The sequence below is a fragment of the Erythrolamprus reginae genome, chromosome 2 (genome assembly GCF_031021105.1).
Source record: "Erythrolamprus reginae isolate rEryReg1 chromosome 2, rEryReg1.hap1, whole genome shotgun sequence".
Lineage (NCBI taxonomy): Eukaryota > Metazoa > Chordata > Lepidosauria > Squamata > Dipsadidae > Erythrolamprus > Erythrolamprus reginae.
This window is the reverse complement of record NC_091951.1, coordinates 239,228,501-239,243,539: the sequence shown is the minus strand read 5'-3', so window position 1 is coordinate 239,243,539 and position 15,039 is coordinate 239,228,501. Positions and strand designations below refer to the sequence as shown.

Sequence of the window (15,039 nt, the reverse complement as noted above, 5' to 3'; positions counted from 1 at the left end):
GCTTTCGAGCTGAGTCCGGGAGCAAATTCGCTCCCGGACTCAGCTCGAAAGCGGCGAGAACGAACGGCAAGGAACGGCTTTTCCACGCCGTTCATTCTCGCCGCTTTCGAGCTGAGTCCGGGAGCAAATTCGCTCCCGGTCTCAGCTCGAAAGCGGCGAGAATGAACGGCGTGGGCGGGCGAAGGGCGGGCGGCAGCGAGGAGTTTGCGTGGGCGGTGGGGAAACTCCTCGCTGACGCCAGCAAGAGGGGGAAGCCGCCCAGCAGCTGATCTCCCGGTTGCCATCTACGCATGCGTGCCCACGGGCACGCATGCGTAGATGGTATTTTGACTTCCGGGTTGAAAAATAGCGAAGTACCCTGTTCGCAATGGTTGGGGACGCAATAAACGGGGGATCACTGTACTGTACATCTCCCAGCTATCTCTATATCCCCCCCCCTTAAGTTCCTATAGCTCCACCCTGCCTTGCTGTGGAAACCCTGAAGATGCTCCCAAAATAGCTTCAGGGCTGACACTTGCCCAATTAAGTAGCCCACCCCATCCCAACGAAATTGAGTGACGTTTGTAAAAATATATATCTCATTACTTGCCATGCTAGTACTGTAGAAAAGGCAGGTAAATAAAAATGAATGATTTTTAAAATCAGATTTTTAAAAAAATTTAAGACAGGTTTTGTTTATTTAAATCAGATTTTTTTAATTTAAATCAGATTTTTTTAATTGAAATCAAATTTATTTTAATAAAATGCTTTTGTACTTCACATTAATAATTTAGTTTATTCAGCATGAAATGGAGCTTAGTTCTGTAACATGAGGCTGCATAGTCTTCACTATTGGGACTGTCGGTGAGTCAACAGCAGGTCAGAGGAGCTGCTTCTGTGGGACAGACATGACAGTTGCTTTTAAAAAAATTATCAAGTTGATTTAAATCAAGCCTTTTTGGAACAGGGGGTGTCAAACTGGTGGCCGCGGGCCAGATACGTCACATGCAGGCCATACCCACCACAGCTCAGTGAATGGGAAAAACATTGTGAAACGTCACATGACAGCAACGTAATGATGCAAGTTTGACACCCGTGTTGTACAAGCAAAAAATTGGAAATGACTAGTTCAGAGGTGGGCAATGTTGGCTCTTCTATGACATGTGAACTTCAACTCCCAGAATCCCTGAGGTTGTGACTTGCACTTTTCTACGCAGCATTTCCTTATTTCAGGTGACCATGGGGAAATTGCAACATAGGTGTGAAAAATAGTCATGTCACTTTTTTCAGTGACTTCGTTGTAACTTTGAATGGACACTAAATCAACCTGTGTTGAACTGGCACTGTCTAATGTCTAAAGAGTGAATGGGATACCTCGCAAAGGGCGTTTAAGGCTAGGAAGGCATCAGCTCATGGCTGGTGGAGGTAATTAAGTGGTGTGTCAAGGTCCAGGTAGCATCCAAACTAAATCAGAGTCCAAGTCAATGTATTCCTCAAAGTTCCAATTTATTGCCAGAGCCATCTTGGCACCTACGCTGGGAAACCTAAATCTGAGTTTTCCACCCAGTTGAAAGTTCACATCCCTTGTCTCCCACCCCCAAACTGTCACGTTGCCCACTCAGATTGTGCCAGCATGGCAAGCCCTCCTTCCGCTTCCGCCCAGGTGGGTGGGCATAGGATGGCCTTGACCCACTCGAAAGAATGCTTTGTGGCTGCATCTCTTCCCTCATGGAAATCACCCCTCCCAAGTTCCCATAAACATCAGGCTTTCTATAGTATAGCCATCTATAGCCATTAATTTATCACTATCTTCTACACCGGCTTGACATGGTGAATATGTACCATTAGGGAGAAGGATGGGCTGGCTGGAGTAGCTGTTGATTCTTTTATTATTATTATTATTATTATTATTATTATTATTATTATTATTATTATTATTATTATTTGTTTTGTTTTATTATTTTATTTTATTTATTTTATTATTTTATTTATTTATTTATTTTGTCCAATACATAATACACATTGAAGAGAAAGACATGTAATAATATAAGTAAAGAAAAGAATAGAAGAAAAGATATAAAAGTATAGGTGAACATATTTGAAAGGAAGAAAAGATAAATGAGATAAGGAGAGACAATTGGATTTCTATGCCGCCCCTCTCTGAGAACTCGGGGCAGCTCACAACATATAAAATACGGTATACAATATAAAATATCTTAATCCAATTAACTAATTAAAAATCTTATTTAAAAACCCCAATTAGGTGGTTTTAAGATTAGATTAGATGGTTGCTTCACTGAAGGCTGGCATTACTGGGTCAAGGGAGAATAATAAGGCTGCTGCTCATTGCCAAGTTGGCTAGAGGTTAAGTTAGAGAAAGGTTCAGCAATTCCATGAAGGTAAGATACAAGCAACTAAATGGAAGAGGAAAACAAGATAAAAGAGAAAGATAAGAACAGTAACCGGCAAAATGGTGCCGGTACCAAATGCCTCTATTCTGGAGTTTGAAGTCAGACTGTTAGCACTCTTAGCTTCGTGTTGGCTGTTGGTGAATAACAAACCACTAAGTAATAAGACCGTATTATTTTTCGTGACCTCATTGGGAATGAACCGGTGAACCTTGCATGCGTGACTGGGAGAACTGGTTGAACAGGAGTGAGATGTTGCTCTGTCCAATTTGGGTTTCAGCGGCTGTGATTTCAAAGCTGGAGGCGGGGCGTAATGTCCCTGAGGGGCTTTGGCTATAAGCCTGGACTGTGTTCCAAAGACAAACGCTATGAATGTCAGCCTTTGACAATAAAGCTGGTACATCACCCAACCTGCCAGCTAACAGTAGCCCTTCCTGAATTCCTAGACCTTGTCACAGGCCTAGTGGTAAATTTTCCCTGAGGGGACGGTACTGGGGAACTTCCAAAATTCACAGCCTCCATGGACCTGGCCTATGTAATTAATAGATTCACACTCTTATGGAGTGTGTACGGAGTTCACACTCACTGCCATGCCAATGACTGGCATCTGTGATCTCTACAAAAGGGGGGGCAGCCACCTTATGTATCTGTTTTCCAAAGGATCTAGGACAGGGGTCCCCAAATTTTGCAACTTTAAGACTTGTGGACTTCAACTCCCAGTATTCTCCAGCCAGCCATGCTGGCTGGAGAATTCTGGGAGTTGAAGTCCACAAGTCTTAAAGTTGCCATGTTTGAAGACCTCTCATCTAGGGATTTTCCAGTTACATTGCAAGAGTTCTACTAAGCATTTCAGAGACTTCTGGAATTCACAAACAACAGTGTTGAATGTAATTGCTTGGGATTTGTCTCTCCTTGCTCGTTAATCCCATAAAATGAAATACCTAAAGGGATGCCTGCAGCACCAATAGAGGAAGACAAGGAGCTTCACTAAGCAGGAGCATGAACTCATCTTCAGGCCTTTCTTGTGGCAACAAAAGTAGTAAAGTCGTTCTTTGTTCTTACTATCTTGGTAGAATATTATCTACCCTCTCCTACTGGAGAGCACTGGACAGGACAACTTTCCTGCAACCTACTGGGAGTACTGGCTGGACTGGGGAGCATACAAATCTAATAAATAATAATAATAATAATAATAATAATAATAATAATAATAATAATAATAATAATAATAATAATCATCTCTCAAGCTGGCAATTTTAGATGACCCATCTAGTTTCCAATCTTCTCTTTTTGGAGGAGGTTTTAGGAAAAAGGATAGAACATCAGAGGCAGGAGATCCTAGTTAAATTTAATTATCTTATGTAAAGTGGTTCATCTAGACCTTTTTCAGTCGAGAGTTTAGATTTCGGCATGGGATGGAAAGAGCACTGGTCTCTTCATCAGGTCCTGGATGGAGGTGGCATGGCCTTCCTGTGGTAGCATTTAGTACCATCAGTTTTGGTGCTCTTCTAAGCTTCCTGTGAGAATTGGAGGTAGATGGCATTGCTTTATAATGGCTCTGCTTCTTCCTGAGGAAGAGTTTCCAATCAACCATATTGGAGGAAGAATAGTCCAGAGCAGGTCTTCAAATTTGGCAACTTTAAGACTTGTAGATTTCAATTCCCACAATTCTCCAGCCAATTTCCAGAATTTTGGAAGTTGAAGTCCACAAGTCTTAAAGTTGCCAGGTTTGGGAGGCCCTGCATTAGTCCCTCTTCTGTGGGGTACTACATAATGCTCAGTTATCTCTCTTCTGTTATTGAACACATTTATGAAACCACAGGGAATTTATTCTGTATGGATTGTGGGTAAGGTACATGTCTTCAGACAACAGTAGTTCCCTCAACCAAGAAATAAGAGATGAGCACCGTGCCCTAGACTCAGACGCCGGCAGACCTACAAGGGAAACCCTTACCATTTTTATAATTAATATGCATATGATACACCTGATGTATATAATATCCCAGACTAGCCTAGAGATTCCTGGAAGTTCGTCCCTAATGATTGGAGGATGCAAGTTCTTGGATGAAATAAACAATCTAAAGCTAAAACCCAGCAAGAGAAAGATTCTATTTGTTTGGAAAGCATTTAGCACAATGTCTTCCTCTTTGTTAGGTCAAAATGGCAATATGCTAGTTTAAAGGTTTAAAAGATGGTATGGGTGGGAGTAATGAAAATACCCATTCAACTGCATTTGGCTATTCTTTCTAGAAGGTGAGATACAGTATATTTATTACAGATTTCAATCAGAGATAGGCAGAATCTGAAAGATTTTCCAATTCTTTGGGGAGGGGTGAAGTACACTTCTCATAAAGTTGTGAATTATTTAGGTCAGTGTTTCCCAACCTTGGCAACTTTAAGATATGCTGGCTGGGGAATTCTGGGAGTTGAAGTCCAAATATCTTCAAGTTGCCAAGGTTGGGAAACATTGCTTTAGGTGACCAGCCAGTTACTTGACAATATAAATCCTTAAACTTCTTGACAGCAACCTAGAATAGTCTCTGCTTATGGCCAGAGTCCAAATTCAGATTCAGTAATAGAAGACAGTTCCATGTTTACATGCTCTGCTATTATTTTATCTCTTCTTCCATTGCAGTTCTTGAAGCACTGCAAGTCATTATCATAAAACGAATATACCCTATCATTTGGTATTAATTAGTACTCTAGACACATTTTAATAATTAGTGTCACATCCTCTTTAGGATGAGCCTCTATACATTAGCATAGAAATCATCCTAAAAACCTTGGGATTGGTTTTTTTTAATCTACCAATGAATTTGCTACCCTTCTCTCTTAAAATTGTGAACATTTCCACTCATCAATTACTGGTAGCAATAAGTAATACTATAGGTTTCCTGGGACAAACACACTATCTCCATCCCTTGCAATTTAGCACTTTGGAAGAACTTTATAAACAGTAGTGGTGACATTTCTATCCATCTTAATGCATACTAGACTCTCAATTATTGTTTTCCAATGTATAAATTTTGGTTTCTTTTAAAAATAATTTTCAGAAAAGTAACGTCCAAGCATATAATTATGCCTACTACAGTTGTAATGCGAACCCTAATATTTCCCTATCACTCATCTAAGTTATATATTTATTGGCCTTAACAGGGGTTATGGTTATCCATTACTTGCAAGGAGTAAGGTTAGAGGTTGATTTTCAAACAATTATCTACAACTAATTCACTTTTTTGTCGTGACTGACATTAACCTTAGGGAAAACAGTGGAAATCTCATATGATGATAAGTTGCTGGAAAGAAAATGCACAAACCCAATAGTTGCTATTAATAAAAGTGTAAGAGCTAGTATATCTGCATTCATTGTGTTCATAACATGGTTAAACTATAACTACAGTTAACAAAATGTAACATATAATTTCACACCACATGCTGAGCCAAAATAAACTCATTATAGTTTTACATGATTGGCTGGTTCATATTTCACAGTGCTATGAAAAGTAACTTTTGACTTACTACCGTGTTTCCCCGAAAATAAGACACTGTCTTATATTAATTTTTGCTCCAAAAGTTGTGCTACGTCTTATTTTCAGGGGGTGCCTTATATTTCTCAAATAAGACAAATTCGCAGGCAGAAAAGCTGACACCCCCAAAGAAAGTGTACCGTACGGTACACTGATTACAGTACGGTACCTGTCAGTATGGCACCCACACACACAGACGGCACTTATATGGTACAACAGTATACTCCCACTATTGCAGCTTCCAGCCACCAGAGGAACTACAGTCTACGCACTGTAGTGGAGACTGTAATGGCGGTGAGACAGCAGCAGACTGTGTCTTCTGTACTGGATGGTACAAAGCGATTGAAGGGGCCAGCAGGGGACGCCACATTATTACGGTACTGCTATGAACAGCTTTGAATGGTACCGTATGTTTTTCCACCGTACCGTATGTAAACTTGACTACGCCTTATTTTCGGGGGGTGCCTTATATTAGCAAATTCTGCAAAACCTCCGACATGCCTTACTTTGGGGGTACATCTTATTTTCAGGGAAACAGGGTAGCAGGTTTCTTAGTGTATTTTGTGTCTCAAATTTCCAAGTCAAGCAAAACCCAACGATCATCAGCATAGGAAAGTTGTAGGTGGAAAATGATACACTTCTGATGTACCTCCATGCATTTTAAAAACATATAAAATTAATCGTACTGTCCTCTAAACTATAGTCCAACTCATAATACTAAAACTCAAATTGAGGAGTAAAATTTTCAAGTTACAAAAGTCAAAGGTAGAATTCTTTTAAAAATTAAAAACATGTTTGCATAATATGTGGCTTATGGTTCTGAACATACAAAAAAGCATTTTTCAAGTGGTTTGATAATACCACTAAGGTAACAGTGTCTACAACAAGACTATAGCACAGTGATGCCGAACCTTTTTTTCCTTGGGTGCCGAAAGTGTGCGCCAATGCGCTATAGCACTTGTCTGTGTGCCCACATCCATAATTCAATGCCCCCACACCGCACACCCCACGCATGCATGCATGACCCCCACACACTGCCTTGCCCCTGTGCAGAGTGCCCCCTGCTCCTGTTTCCCGATTTCCAGTGGGCTCAATAGACCTGTTTTTCACCCTCTCCAGGCACGCGAGGGTTTCTTGAAGCCTGGGGAGGCCGAAAACGGCCCCCCTCCACCCCCTTGCAGTTTCCCCAGAGGCCAAAAAAACCCTCAGAGCCTCAGCACAAGCCAAAAATCAGCTGGAGCTGAAATAAGGCAACAGTTCATGTGCTGGCAGATATGGCTCTATGTGCCACCTGTGGCATATGTGACATAAGTTAGCCATCAATGGCTACAGCAGGTTACATTGTTCGACCACAACTTATTTTTATATTCTGCTTCAAAATTTGTCATTTACATTTAAATTTTTCACATATAATAACTCATGCCGCACAAATCCCAGCGACCGATTAGGTCCCACACAGTTGGCCTTCTCCGGGTCCCGTTGACGAAACAATGTCGTCTGGCGGGACTCAGGGGAAGAGCCTTCTCTGTGGCGGCCCCGACCCTCTGGAACCAACTCCCCCGAGAGATCAGGACTGCCCCCACCCTCCTTGCCTTTCGCAAACTTCTTAAAACCCACCTCTGCCGTCAGGCACGGAGAAATTGATTCCCCTGGGCCAGTCCGTTTTATGCATGGTATGTATGGGATGTTTGATTGTTTTTACATTAAAGGTTTTAAACTGTTTTAATAAATTGGATTTGTACTATGCTTTACTGTGAGCTGCTCCGAGTCTTCAGAGAAGGGCGGCATACAAATCTAATAAATAAATAAATAAACCACTCAATCAATCCACATGCAACCAACACAGGTAAATGAATGTTACAGTGCCATATTGTAGCACCTGTAGGAACAATCTTTGTCTTATGTTCATTCACCCATCATGTTAATGTGGTTTAATTTTGTTTTAGTACGTTATGCATCATATGCATTGTGATTTGTAAATAATGGCAAAGGCCTTAGTGTACACCCCAGCCAATTGTTTTTTTATTCATTAAACTTGTTGGAAGGCCTGAAAGACAGGATTTAGGGACAGATCATCATGGAGAAAATCTATCTAGATGGTTGCCAAGAATTGGCACTAATTCGATAGCATATAATCAATCAATCAATCAATCAATCAATCATGAAACATGATTAAGCATCTCTATTCAATATAATATATAAACTACTTCAAATAAAAAGCTTTTAAATCAATCAGAGGATTAACCTCCATTAATCTTTCCCCTGTCCTGGAATATTTGAAGCATTAAATTCCTACATACGATTTTTGACTAAGCAATGGTGACTGAAGATGGATCTGCCGAGAGCAGAACTAATCACAGTGGCAGGACAAGGAGTTGGCAAGTATCAGCTCCTTGGAATTCCTCCCCAGATAAAGGAGAAGATCACCTGCACTCCATACGGTGGGTTCCAGCAGACTGTAAGACAGCAGTCTCCTGTGGAGAGTTTTAGAGCTCTAGAAGCTGATCGAAAGGCATTTTTGCTGAAGCCGCGGTTTGGGTTTGCATACACTTTTTCTTAATCACTTCTGGAAATTGCTTAACAGCCTTTTGGGTAACAAGAATTGTCAAAAAGACAAAGTTTCATTACACCAGGAAAATAAATCCTTAACAAAATGATTTTAATGAAAGCTTAAAGACTTAAAAAAATTCTGATTATAGAGTAAAAAGCAAAAGGGTGATTAAAACACCGATCATGCAAAGTTACAAATGGACTAAGGGGTGGGATTGATTAGAAATTAAATTCACTACCTCCATATGCCCTATTTTCAGCTTCCATGTGTCCCGTTTTTGGCCTCCTCCAGGCGATGGAGATCGCTATCCCCACTGCCTGGAATGGGCCAAAAATGGGGTACATGGAGGCAGTGATAGGTGGCCGTGCCAATGGGCAGCGATGGCACCAATGAGCAGCAGCGATCCCCACAGCTTGGAACAGGTAATTGGTGGTATTTCAGGAGCCTTATCCAATTGCCAACCAGCTGCTCATGTTAAATCAGGCTGTGCTGAAGCTGACCAGGCTGTTTGCTATTTGTTCCAAGGAGGCAAATTGTTGGGTGGTAGAGACAGATTTTGTTTCCTTGTTTTCCTCCCCAAACGCTAGGTGATTTTATAATCCGGAGGGTCTTATAGTCTGAAAAATACAATAAGAAATATTCCCATGGGAAGATATGCTGGATTAGAGGAAAGCATAGGAGTAAAAGGAATAAAAAAGAATTAAAGATTATAGTTAAAAGAGAAGAGAACTGTTAGTATAGAATAGAGCAAAATATTTACATTTGGAGGAAAAATTAAGGATATTTGGGGATAATGCAATTAAAGATTACTTTAAAGATTGCATGCCACTATAAAAAGGGTCCAAAAGATTTGATGGAAGTCGATAAATGAGTGGGGGATGTGGATTTAAAAATGACAAGCTACAAGAATGATATGGAAAGTTACACTGGATATACAAATGAAACCAGTTGGTCTTCATAACTAAAACGGACACACAAATAATAAAACAGAAGAATTACTTGGACAACATTGTTATCTTGGACTTTCAAAGCATGTATCTTAAATTTATGAAGGAGTTCCTGAGAAAAAGGCAAAGAAAAAGGGATTAAAGAGCATTTTTTAAAATAAAGGGAAGGAATATAAAGTTGGCTTAGCTGATCAAGGTTAAAATACATACAGCGTTTCTGGTAGTTTTTAATGGATTTTCTAGAATAGGATTGAATGATAAGATTTTAAAGATTGCTTTATATAAAATAGAAGATTCCATATCTTATCTTTTATATAGAGCAATCTTTAATCTTTATTAAAAATTTATAATCTTCCAACCTTTACTTTGGAAGAAGAAAAAGTATGTTATATTTTGAAATAAGGAACACAAAGTTGGTTTTTTAAGGTTAAGATACAAACCCACACAAATACACATGCATTATTTTTTGCAACTCGTAATGAAGTTTTGCTGATTAGGACTGATGAGGCTTTAACATTTGTTTTTGACAAAATATGAGATGAAAAATTCTTTGGTTATAATATCAGAGGAGATGATACATTATTGAAATTGTATTTGCCTTGATGAAGGGGGAAATAAGTTTCTTATATAGTTTTCTTCCTTTTTTTATCTGTACTTTTTTCTTTTATTATTTTCCTTCTTAATTTATTGGAAACTAATTTATATATTTTCCTTAGATTTTTTTATCTTTGTATCTGTAAAGTTCAGTAACAATTATTAAAAATGAAACTCCATGTAGGAGAGCATTTAAACAGTAAATTACCATAGTATCCTGATGAAAACAATCCACTTTACCAATCATGTTTAAGAAGAAAATAAATCAAAAGAGCTTTTGTATTAAGGCATAAAAATTGAGCCTATTTCTAGAGATTTCTTTGTACTGCCTTGAGCATTACACAAATATATGTAACCAGATCTGTTAAATGTTAAAATTCATCTCATTTTAAAATATTATCATTCAAGACATAAAAATGTCCTAGCTAAGATTTCATATCATATTTGTATGTTGTTTATTTAACCATAGTTGATAGAATTCAGAAAAATATCTCAAACTGCCTGATATACAAAGCCATAAATCATGTTTTACAAATCAGAGTACCCTGCTACACACAATATACTAAGCAAAAAACAAATCACTTGTGGGATAGCTGATACTGGATAAAGCACAACTGAACAGTTATCGGTCAACATTTTGACATATTTCAGATAAAATCTAGAAGGGTGCATTTCACCTGTAAAAGACAGATCATAAAACAAGATGACCATTTGCTTTGCTTTATTTTTGGAATAGGGAAATCATGCAGGTGCAATAGCACCCCAGTTTACTAAGCCTCACCTCCACAACCTCAGGTGACTATGCATTTTCTAATTCCCTAAAAATGTATATACAATGACAACTAAAATGAAATATTTTAGTTTTAACAGCAGGGTGGTTGAAAAAATAATTCTGGAGAAAAGAATGCTTTAAAGCTCAAGACCTCACCAAAATAAATATTTAGTGTAAGAACAGAAAATTTACACCATTCAATTTTATTCTCTTTCATTTTAGCCCAGGGCATGGACTGTATCTTTTGCCAACAGAGGACTTTCAAAGTCTAGCTTTACAAGCCCTGCAGCACAGCATAAATATTGTCCATATGTTCAAATGATTTCTGGGTGATATCTATATTAAAGTGTTCATCTGAGACTTGCTTAATAGTTTGAATGGGGCAATTTTTCTGGAGTGGAACAACATGTCCAATGAGGAATACAAGGAAGAAATCAGAACTCTTGGTTTGGACATATGAGTCACCAAGGTACATTCCCTTTCAATACCTTTAATAGTTAACTTGACCAAACTCCATTAACATTCTGCTTAAGGATTTTGGTCACATGAAACAATATGCTTTCACAGTTAGCACTTCACAAATCTAGTAACTCTATCCTCAAGTGAACAGCAGCACAGGTAATGCCTTTGAATTTTATCCTGTAGACCAGGGGTCAGCAATCTGCGGTTCTGGAGCCACATATGGCTCTTTCACCCCTCTGCTGCAGCTCCTTGTCACTGGTCGGCTCTATAATTGATAGAGCTTTTGGTTAGGACAGGTAGAGGAAAAAGGATGCCACGCTAGAAGGAGACTATGATGGGGGAGAAGGATTTTTAGTCGGCTCCAGAACTGAACCAGGGGCTTCCAGTTAGGGCCTTTGTGGCTCTGTGAGTGTTTAAAGTTGCTGACCTCTGCGGTAGACCAAGGAATATTTTAGATTCTGATGGCAATTTTTTGAGTAGTAAAAAAGTTAATAGTGTGTCATGAGTGTCATTTTCTCCAAAAGATGGAAGAGGGAGGGAGGGAGAAGGAAATAAAAAAATATTTTTTTGAATATTGGAAAGGGAGAGCACTTCCTAAGATGACAACCTTAGGCAAAAAGTAATATGCCTTAAACCCAAATATTACATTTGTAAGATGTACAGCATTACAGACTAGTTAGACAAATATAAAGACAGAGATGAAGGTAGAAGAGTTAAAACTGTCATAAAATCTCTGCTAAGCAGATTCATAATTATTCAAAACAAATCTAGAAACAACAGAGCTGTACAGGACTCTGTGATGATATGATTTCAACTAGGGACAAAATACAAATGTGGCATTCGCTGCCATCAAAATTTGGGAAAATACATAACTAATCATTATTATTATTATTCATGTAACACATGAAGCCACAACATGCAGTTACACTTGCAGTTATGCAATACCATTCCCAGTTCACCAGGAATATACACTGCTCAAAAAAATAAAGGAAACACTCAAATAACACATCCTAGATCTGAATGAAATATTCTCATTGAATGCTTTGTTCTGTACAAAGTTGAATGTGCTGACAGCATATGAAATTGATTGTCAATCAATGTTGCCTCCTAAGTGGAAAGTTTGATTTAACAGAAGTTTGATTTACTTGGAATTATATTGCGTTGTTTAACTGTTCCCTTTATTTTTTTGAGCAGTATGTGTTTGAGATGGTTCTGATTGCTAGTCCTCTGGAATCTAATATCCTGTAAATACATTTGGAAACTCTTGCATGTTGAGACTTCTAGCATCTTGTAAATGCTCCATCTGCTATAACCCCCCACTTCCAGGTTGATTCTTCTTTTTTGTATTTATTTCATGGGAAGAAATGAAGAAATCTTTTCTCAGAAACATTACTGTGAATATGCCCAGCCAGCACTGTGAGACATAGCAAAACTGCCTTTGCTGAACATTAGACCTTGAACTGATCTTAAAAAGATCCAATGCCCCAAAGTCAAATGCCTAAAATGTATAATTCTTCAGACAGCTATGGAAAAAGATTAACATTTTACTGACAACAGAATGGGAAAAATCCTAAATTGTGGGGGGGGGAGGTCACTCATATCTGCCAAATCCGATGAAAGCTATTATTTTATTTATTCCTACTTCTTCCTCTTTGATCACAGCTTGTTAAGGAACATTTTATTAACACTGCCATATCTTTTATGTACGCTGAGAGCATATGCACCAACTCAAATTCCTTGTGTGTCCAATCACACTTGGCCAATAAAATCCTATTCTATTCTATTCTACCAGGAAGACTCTCTCCCATAAATGTCACACTTGTCACACACAAAAATGCTCCTGCTGGCCTTGTTACACCCTTACAGACCCTTCTTCCGCCTTCCTTTTTCTTCCTAATCTCTCTTGACAAATTTAACAATTCACCTTTACACACACACACACATACACACACACCTCTGAAGGCCAATTATACAGTATTTCCCATTCCGATGCAATGCCAGAGGGGGTTATTTGGTTCAATCGTTAAAAAATAATAAAAATGGGAAACAGGAATTTTTTAAAAATTCTTATACAGTGGTACCTCGAGATACGAGTTTAATTCGTTCCGGACCTGGGCTCTTAAGTCGAGCAGCTCTTATCTCGAACGACTTTTCCCCATAGGAATTAATGTAAATAATTTTAATTGGTTCCAGCCCTCAAAAAACTCACAAAGTTAGTCTAAATTATGCAGAAAGACATGTTTTTAATGAAGAAATGTACATGTACATATAAATGAATAATGAAGTTTCTTTCACTTAACTTGTAAACTTTCTTAAACTTTTAAATTTACATATGTTCAACTTCTCTGCCACCCAATCCTGTAGGACAGAGGTCCCCAACCCTTTTTGCACCAGGGACCGGCTTTAAGCGATCAAGAGAGGAATGGGTGAATGAATGGACGGAGGGTGGGAAGGAAGGAAGGAAAGAGGGAAGGGACAGGAACAGAGGAAGGAAGCAAGGAAACTTATGAAAGGGGAGAGTAAGAGAGGAATGAGTGAAGGGAGGGAGGGAGGGAAGAAGGTGGGAAGGAGAAAGAAAAGAAGAAATAGAGGAAGGGAAGGTAAAAGAGAGAAAGAAAAAGAGCAAGAAAGAAAGAAAGAAAGAAAAAAAGAAAGGGGGAAGGGACAGGAACAGAGGAAGGAAGCAAGGAAACTTATGAAAGGGGAGAGTAAGAGAGGAATGAGTGAAGGGAGGGAGGGAGGGAAGAAGGTGGGAAGGAGAAAGAAAAGAAGAAATAGAGGAAGGGAAGGTAAAAGAGAGAAAGAAAAAGAGCAAGAAAGAAAGCTGCAAGCACCCCCCCCGAGCCCCCCAGGCCGGCTGCAACCTTTTAAAACACGCGCGCAGCTTCGCAGCTGTCTCCCGAAGCCGAACGCGGAAGTTAGCGTTTGGCTTCAGGAGACAGCTCCTTGGCGCTTGTATCTCGAATTTGGGCTTGTAAGTAGAACAAAAATATCTCTCCCCTCCCAGCTCTTATCTCGAGTTGCTCTTAAGTAGAGCAGCTCTTATGTCGGGGTTCCACTGTATTGGGGATTATAAGCATCCTGACTCCCAGGGATGTCTTGTATGGAGTCTGTTTCCCGGGACTGAAATGGAAAAGGCAGAAGGCGGAAAAAGGGAAAGGGAAAGACTGGAGAGGGAAGGAGGAAGAAGGGAAGAGCAGCCTGGCCTCACCGGTTCGCGCCCTTCCCCACGATCGGAGGTGGGGGGACCCCATCCGGAGCTCCCTCCGCCCCGCTCACGCCCCTCCCGCGCACCTTCGGCGATGACCTTCTTGATCCGCAGCTTCATGTCGCCCATCTCCACCACCTGCCCCACGAAATCGTTCTGATCCCGGCTGGCGGCTCCTAAGGAGCCGGGCCCGGCCAAGAACTCCAACGCCGACTGCAACAGCGACATGGCGGCTCAAGCCGAGGCCGGCGGGGGATCAAGCGCCGGGCGGGGGTGGGAGAGCACCGCCGAACACGGCCGGTTCTGCCTGCCGCCGCCAATGACACCCTCGTTCAGCGCGCCGGTTTCGCCCGCTCCTCCAGCCCGCACCGAGCCCACTTCCGCCAACGTTGTTCGTCAGAGCAGGAAGGCGGGGCCCCGCTCACTTGCTTGGGTCGCCCCGCCCTCCAGCCAGCCGTTCGCCAAGGAGGAAGAGGAAGGCGAGAGGCTCTACACTTCGGGTGCCTCCTCGAAAGCCGCCCTGCGCTGATGTCGCTTTTGAACTTTGGCCCTTCCCGACGGCGGAAAAGATTTTAAAGGGCGAGCAGCAAT

General features: G+C 40.4%; 1 protein-coding gene across 1 annotated transcript in view; it reads right to left on the bottom strand.

The window, feature by feature from the left end:
- Window positions 1-14,773, bottom strand: part of LOC139158881 (cyclin-G-associated kinase-like) — a 48,379-nt gene extending 33,606 nt beyond the window's left edge. Inside the window, exon 1 of the mRNA XM_070736221.1 lies at window positions 14,535-14,773. Coding sequence (XP_070592322.1) covers window positions 14,535-14,676 — 142 coding nt within the window. The 5' untranslated portion in view covers window positions 14,677-14,773. The remainder of the gene's footprint in view (window positions 1-14,534) is intronic.
- Between the last annotated feature and the right edge of the window lie 266 nt (window positions 14,774-15,039).